Here is an 8341-nt window from a genome sequence, read left to right as displayed (position 1 = left end):
GAGAGAGAGAGAGAGAGAGAGAGAGAGAGAGAGAGAGAGAGAGAGAAAGCGTTTTTGTCTTTGTGAGTGAATGACTGAGAATTTAAAATACATTGAGTCACAGGTTTGCCTAGAGAGAGAGAGAGAGAGAGAGAGAGAGAGAGAGAGGAAATGTGCTAGGACTGTACTTCAGCATCCTGTTTCCTCTGAAGAGTTTAAATAAAATCATAATATTTACTACAACTCTGTGGACAGGCTCACAGAGTCCAGGACGGCAATAAATTAGTATTATGCAAACTGTTTTCCGCAGAAATACAGTCCCTCTTGTATATCTTCAACAGCCCACCAGGAAAGGGAAGGGCGGGTTTCTGGGAGGCACGGTTAGACCAGATTGTACTCCTTCAGGTTCAGCTGGAGGATGGTGTCCTTGACCGCAGCAAAGACGAAGCGGATGTTCTCCGTGTCTGTGGCACACGTGAAGTGGGAGTAGATAATTTTGTCACTGTCTGGATTCAGGTCCACGAACATCTTCAGGATGAATTCTCGAGCTGCCTGGGCATCTCTCTGGGGTCCTGTTGGCCAAGAGAGGAGGAGCAAGATTTGTTACCTGATCCACTAACACATTTGTTCATCATCTGTTCAACAGGCATCTGTTGTGTCATGTGCCTACAAAAGACTAATCTGCATTTTGGATCTGATCTCTTAAATCACACTGTGCGATTTTTTTCTCTTCTTTGTAATTTTACCGGCCTGCATGTGTCCATCTGTCCGTCCATCCGTCCGTCCATCCATCCATCCATCCATCCATCCATCCATCCATCCATCCATCCATCCATCCATCCATCCATCCATCCATCCATCCATCCATCCATCCATCCATCCATCCATCCATCCATCCATCCATCCATCCATCCATCCATCCATCCATCCATCCATCCATCCATCCATCCATCCATCCATCCATCCATCCATCCATCCATCCATCCATCCATCCATCCATCCATCCATCCATCCATCCATCCATCCATCCATCCATCCATCCATCCATCCATCCATCCATCCATCCATCCATCCATCCATCCATCCATCATTCAAAAAATGTAGATGGTTACAAACAGACAGAGGACTTCAAAGTCAGGATAAGATCATATTCCCCCCTGATTCTTTGGTTGATATTAAATAAAATCATAATATTTACTACAACTCTGTGGACAGGCTCACAGAGTCCAGGACGGCAATAAATTAGTATTATGCAAACTGTTTTCCGCAGAAATACAGTCCCTCTTGTATATCTTCAACAGCCCACCAGGAAAGGGAAGGGCGGGTTTCTGGGAGGCACGGTTAGACCAGATTGTACTCCTTCAGGTTCAGCTGGAGGATGGTGTCCTTGACCGCAGCAAAGACGAAGCGGATGTTCTCCGTGTCTGTGGCACACGTGAAGTGGGAGTAGATAATTTTGTCACTGTCTGGATTCAGGTCCACGAACATCTTCAGGATGAATTCTCGAGCTGCCTGGGCATCTCTCTGGGGTCCTGTTGGCCAAGAGAGGAGGAGCAAGATTTGTTACCTGATCCACTAACACATTTGTTCATCATCTGTTCAACAGGCATCTGTTGTGTCATGTGCCTACAAAAGACTAATCTGCATTTTGGATCTGATCTCTTAAATCACACTGTGCGATTTTTTTCTCTTCTTTGTAATTTTACCGGCCTGCATGTGTCCATCTGTCCGTCCATCCGTCCGTCCATCCATCCATCCATCCATCCATCCATCCATCCATCCATCCATCCATCCATCCATCCATCCATCCATCCATCCATCCATCCATCCATCCATCCATCCATCCATCCATCCATCCATCCATCCATCCATCCATCCATCCATCCATCCATCCATCCATCCATCCATCCATCCATCCATCCATCCATCCATCCATCCATCCATCCATCCATCCATCCATCCATCCATCCATCCATCCGTCCATCCGTCCGTCCATCCATCCATCCATCCATCCATCCATCCATCCATCCATCCATCCATCATTCAAAAAATGTAGATGGTTACAAACAGACAGAGGACTTCAAAGTCAGGATAAGATCATATTCCCCCCTGATTCTTTGGTTGATAAGAGAACCACTGTGAACTCTCCACTAGAAGGGTGATAGCTTAGTCCTCTCCCACTAGGCTACTTCATCTTTGTAATAAGTGAGCGTACAGACATAGCTGTTTTGTGTGTCTTATCAATCTGTTTGCTAAAAATTTGACATTATAGGGACTAGGAAGATGACTCAATAGGTAAAGTGCTTGCAAGCACGAGGACCTGCGTTTGGATCCCTGGCACCAACATAAAAGTTGGGCACAGGGGCATACATCTGTAACCCCAGCACTGCAGGTGGAGGGTGGACTGGCTCAGAGACAGGTGGATCCTTGGAGCTCATTGGTCACTAGTCCAGTCAATCAGTGAGCTTCAGATTCAGTAAGAGACCCTATTTCAAAACTAAGATAACAATAGAGGAAGACACCAACATCAACTTCTGGCCTCTACACATAAGCATACACTGATGTGCATGCACCTGCAAGCTAATATACATGCATGCACACATACAACACCCATGCACACATACACACAAAAGCTTTGGCATTGTGAGTCATTTTACATTCTTTGGATTGAAATTTCAATCAAAATAGAATACTTGCTCCTCAATTTCAGGTCCAGCTACAACAGTTCTCTGCAGTGTGACTTCTACAGCCACTGGTGTTTCTGACCACACCACATTTACAGTGTTAAATTCACTGTGTGTGATGGTAAGCATTGGTTTGAAGTTTCCTGTACTTCCTTGGGGTCTCTTATGCCTCAGACATTGTCTTACAGTCCTTGAAAAGGGAGGATTAATTTATTTGGATAAATTAGAAACTTGTTGTATTGGTTAGTTTTAAATGTCAACTTGCTACAACCTACAGTCATCTGAAAGGGGAGTCTCAAATGAAGGATTATCGAGATCAGGTTGGCCCATGGCCATGACTTTGGGGCACTGTTAATTTACGTGGGAAGAGACAGCCATTGTGAGGGGCACCATTCCCTAGGCAGGGTCTCCGAAACACACAGGACAGAAGAAAGTTGGATGCAGCAAGCAAGGTACGCTTCTGCTCTGCTCTTGCATGGATGGGATGTGACCACCTGCTCGAACTCCTGCCTTGACTTCTTCACTATGATGGACTGTGACCTGGACTTGAAAGCCAAACAAATCCTTTTCTCCCCTAAGTTGCTTTTTGTCAAGGTGTTTTATCATAGCAATAGAGTTGAAACTGTAACAGTTAAATAATAATTTTTCTGTGGGTTTTTAGGGGACACCAAGGCAGAGGCAGAAGAAGACAAACAAAACCAAACAAAAAGCTAAACTGGACCCATCAGAATTAAAAGCTTTTATTATCATGTAGGCAGTTTAGCATCTAGAATATAAAAAGAGATCCTATAACTTGACAAAAGGTAAATAACCTGATTAAAACTGGGCAAAAGACTCGACAGTTCTGAAGAAGACTCAGATTTAATAAGTACACAGGAAGATGCTTAACTTTGTTATCAAATAAAATCAGGAGATACCCCTTCCCAACTACCTGCCTAGGTATCATTTTAAAGGGAGACAGTAACACCGTTGGCAGGATGTGAAGCTTGCTGCTCTGCCTGCTTTGGGTGGGCATGTACAGTGGTGCAGCCATTGTGGTAAGCAGCAGTTTCCCAAAAACCCAAGATTAAAATTACCATGCAATTCAGCAATTCTCTTCCCAGGCAATCACATTCCAAATAAATTGAGACGTACAGCTTTCATAGGTGAATGTTATAGAAGCATTTGTCACAATACTTATCAGTAGGAATAACTCAGATAATAGGACAGACCAATGGTGATATATCCATAAGTAGACTGTATGAGCAGTATGTGTAAGTAGTATACGTAAGCCATTAGTAGTAGATACTATAAGACGTATGACCATTGAAAATGTTATTCTCAAATCAGTATGCCAGACATAAACAAATACTGTATGATTCCTCTTATAAGATGTACCTAAGATAAAAAGATTCACAGAGGGAGAAAGTAAAGGCTACTTTGGGCTAAGGGACGGGACACTTGAGTGTGGTCACTTAGTTGGAGAAGTGAAATATTTTGGAAGCACTGGCAAAAGCCACATAGTATTATATATACTAATGTCATGGGTTCACATATTTAAAAGTTGTAATTTAGCCAGGCATGCATGGTAGCACATACCTTTAATCCCAGCATGCACAAGACAGAGGCAGGTGAGTCTGAGATTGAGGCTAGTCTGGTCTACATAGCGAGCAGCTGGGGCTATAGGGAGACTCTGTCTCAAAAGTAAATCAAACCAACCAAACAAATAAAAAGTTCCAATTTAAATGTTCTGAATGGCATTTTATCATATTTAAAATAAGTTAACAATGTGCTGTGCCCCAAACCATTAATTAATTGTGTAATGGGTGAATTATAACATGAATCATATCTCAATTAAGCAGTTTAATACTTACTTAACAGACTCTGAGAAATGTATGAATTAAAGAAAAAACCTTGCTGGGCGTGGTGGCGCATGCCTTTAATCCCAGCACTCGGGAGGCAGAGGCAGGGGGATCTCTGTGAGTTCAAGGTCAGCCTGGTCTACATAGTGAGTTCCAGGACAGCTGGGGCTACAGGGAGACCCTGTCTCAAAAAGACAAAAAAAACAAAAAACAAAAAACAAACAAACAAAAAAAAACCCAAAACAAAAACAAAAAACCCATTTATTTGTTTGTTTATTTGTATGAGTGTATTGCCTGCATGTGTGTAAGTGCACCCGTGGCATGCAGTGACCATGGAGGCCAGAAGTGGCCATTAGAGTCCCTGGAACTGGAGTTATGAATGGTTGTTAGCTACCATGTGGGTACTGGGATTTGAATGCCATTTCTTCAGCCTCAAATGCATGAATTTAAAACATATAAATAAATTACTAACACCCAAACACTATCACCTCTCAGGAGCTGAGCACCTGGGTGGTCATGGTGTAAGTTACTCTACACCAGGAAGAAGCAAGTGCTGCTTCCTTCTCTCTGGGAAAGACCATCCCAGGATTCACAGCACAGGTCTACTCCCTCTGCCAAGCCTAAGCACCAATTCTAACTACCTTAATCCTAAATCTCAGACAACTTGAGAGCTTTCACATCAACACCATTATAAATTGGGGCTTGACACCTATGAGCTTATATCCCTTATGCCAGGCTGGAATGTATGGAAAGAGCTATGAAAGTACAGACTTTTTTATATGAGTAATAACAGTAATTTTTATGCTTTTAACATAGGTGCTCAGAATGGAGCTTCCAGGAAGGCTGCCCTCATGCCAAATGAAGGCGCCATAATTAAAATCCAATGTCATATGAAATTATTGAATGTCATATTTGTAAGATGTAAGATGTTTATTAATATTCTGTCTTTTTCAAAGTACTATGGTTAACTTATTGGTTCCACAATAGCACTGAAAACACTTCAAAGGAGGGACTAATAGACTGTTATGGTGGAAAGGATTAACTGTTTTTTGGCTGTTTTATTTATCCTAAAGAATATCAGAACTAGGTTCAAGTTTACTGTAGTATGTAATATTTTCAAGCATAAAATATGTTATTTGAATGCACATGAACTACAAATAAATCACTACAGTCATCATAGCAGGCACTGGATTCCACAATCTCTCTGAACAATTCTGCGATTCAGGTCCACGTGGAAATGGCAATTTCCCTTCCTGAAGAGAAATACAGAAGTGGTATTCATTAAGACCTTGTGAGTGTGGAACTGTGGAACTGTGGAATTTATAATACTATGAACACGCTCACTATAGACATGTCACTGTGGTGGACTTACTTCTTTATCAGTCTTGGCCCATCTCACACGGACTTGGGATCGCATGAAGTGATGGCTATGTTTCTTTGAGAACAAGTCTGTGCCTTTTTTTTTTTTTAACTGTGCTCATATTTCTTATGGGCATTATGTGTGCTTTATGGGATAACTGGACCAAAGAGGTTTATAAAGAAGTTGCAGATGTCTCGGAAAGTACCAGTTCCACAAACTCTCAGCCTAGGATCTTCGACTAGAGTCGTCGGTCACTCTATGGTGGGGCTGTTTGCTGTAGCTGGGCAGCTGGTTGCCGGGGGTTTCTACTTGCAGCTGTGCACTGCTCTCTGTCCTCACAGAAGTGGTTAAACAAGGGTCCCACAGACCAGGTGCTGTGTATGGTGTAGCCATTTTCTGTTCACCGACTCTCACCACTTTAGAAACTGGTGCTCCTTCTGGGTGTATGAGCAGGCGTGAGCACGTAGATCTGACGTGGGTGCTACTTGCTCCTGTTCTGTTATTCATCTGTGCTTAGCCTGTTACACCTGGGCTTAGCCTGTTACACAGGCCAACAGTATAGCACATACAGACTCATTTCCTTCCACAGCTTCCTCAGGAATACAGAGGCGATATCAGGTATTTACTATCTGCTTCCAGGTTAGTGACAAGAGGAGTAAGAAGAAAATACTATTTGGCTAAGGCAGTATTTGTTTTTGGGTGTGTTTTTTTTTTTTTTTTTTTTTTTTTTTTGGTCTTTTTGAGACAGGGTCTCCCTGTAGCCCCAGCAGTGTTGGAACTTACTATGAGCAGGCTGGCTTTGAACTCACAGACATCTGCGTGCCTCTGCCTCCCAAGTGCTGGGATCAAAGGTGTGCATTACCACACCCAGCACCAGTATTTGTTCGCCCAAGTGCTGGGATCAAAGGTGTGCATTACCACACCCAGCACCAGTATTTGTTTTTTGTTTTCTTTGGTCTTTTTGAGACAGGGTCTCCCTGTAGCCCCAGCTGACCCGTACTCACTATGTAGACCAGGCTGGCCTTGAACTCACAGAAATCCGCCTGCGCTGGGACTAAAGGCATGCGCCACCACGCCCGACTTCAGTATTTGTTTTTTTAAAAGAACTACAAAGCACACAGGAAAATGTACTTGGAGAAATGTGAACACCCTGCTAACAAAATGGTCCCTGCTTCTAACAGCTGGCAACACATTCAAACATCCATATGCATTGGAGACAGCAGGAACTTCAGTTGTTAAGCATGTCCCATTTCCTTTGGATGAGCCAGCACTGCACCTAATGCATACAGAATAAATGGGTGCCCAAATCTTCTCAGAAAGCAACGAAGCAAAAGTGATTCTTAGTCTTTAGAGAATTTCCTTGCTCCTGGGGAGATTTTGGAGCACGAAAACAGCACTGAATTGACATCCAGATCTCCTGTGCTGATGATGTCATTTTGAAAGCAGTCACTTCTGCTGTTAGTCACTCTGCAAATACTTTGGGGCGTGGTCCTACTCAGTGTAGGTGCTATGCTCTCATTTACTTATGATTCTATTAGTTCTTTAAATGGAGGAGTAAACCAAGCAGGGTTAAATGCGTTTGTCCAATGCAATGGAGCAAGTGAGTAGCAGCACTTGGAGATGTTCAAAGTGTGTGTCTTCAGCTACTCTCGGATCAGGGCTTGGCATACTCTTTCCTTAAAGGGCCAGAGATGACGTATTTTAGGTTTTGAAGATCATTCAATGTCTGTCACAATGACTCATGTCTGCTGCGGTAGTGAGAACGTAGCCCTAGGAAAGCATGTGGCTGTGTGGCAATAAGCTTTATCCTTAACCACAGGAAGCAGCCTCTGGTTTGTTTCACCTGCATTTGGTTTAAGCTTTACAGGGAAGGGGCTCTGAGTGCTTGGGAGAATGGTTATGGATGCAATCAGCTAACAAGACTGTCTTAAGATAGTGGTGTCTATCTGTTCAGAAGTCACAATGTAGCTGGGAAGATCTATTTTTTTAATGGTGAAAATAATGCAGGGTCAAACTCGAGTGGGTGCTGCAGATTCCATGGGGCGCTGTACCACGCTGCCTCTTGCACCGCAGGCCCTGTGGCTACAGGACGCTACACTGTACTGTCTCTTGCACTATGGCCCTATGGCTCCTGGCAGTGTACCGTGCTGCTTAGTGTATTGGTATTGACAACACAGTTCCTCAGATGCTAAGGCTCGCAGCTGAATGTCCACTTACCATCATATTCTGGGAAGTAATCAACTAGGTGGGAATACATGATTTTCTCCTCTAGAAGATCCTTCTTGTTTAAGAATAGAATAACCGAGGAGTTCTGGAACCAGGGATAGGTGATGATTGTTCTAAAGAGTGCTTTGCTTTCTTCCATTCGGTTCTAGGGTAAAGAAAACCAGAGAAACAAGGAATGAACTATTGATTTCTTGGCCTTTGAACTGTCTTTACTTTTTGAGTCTAATCCATCATCTGTGTGATTCCAATTT

The 8341-nt window shown here is 43.1% G+C and overlaps 1 protein-coding gene across 2 annotated transcripts in view; it reads right to left on the bottom strand.

Moving 5' to 3' along the window:
• LOC103734421 (guanine nucleotide-binding protein G(q) subunit alpha) overlaps positions 1–8341 on the bottom strand; it is a 320299-nt gene continuing 311958 nt past the window's right edge. The window contains exon 7 of one of the 2 annotated variants that reach the window (XM_008833346.2): positions 1–551. In XM_008833346.2, the coding sequence (XP_008831568.1) occupies positions 361–551 (191 nt within the window). In that variant the 3' untranslated portion in view covers positions 1–360. Of the gene's footprint in view, positions 552–1160; positions 1512–8341 lie in introns of those variants that run through there. The other variant, XM_008833345.3, reaches the window with a different exon arrangement.

This window comes from Nannospalax galili, unplaced genomic scaffold (genome assembly GCF_000622305.1).
Source record: "Nannospalax galili isolate Female #2095 unplaced genomic scaffold, S.galili_v1.0 scaffold1296, whole genome shotgun sequence".
Taxonomy (NCBI): Eukaryota; Metazoa; Chordata; class Mammalia; order Rodentia; family Spalacidae; genus Nannospalax; species Nannospalax galili.
The sequence above is the reverse complement of the archived record's forward strand: the minus strand, read 5'-3'. Positions and strand labels throughout refer to the sequence as shown.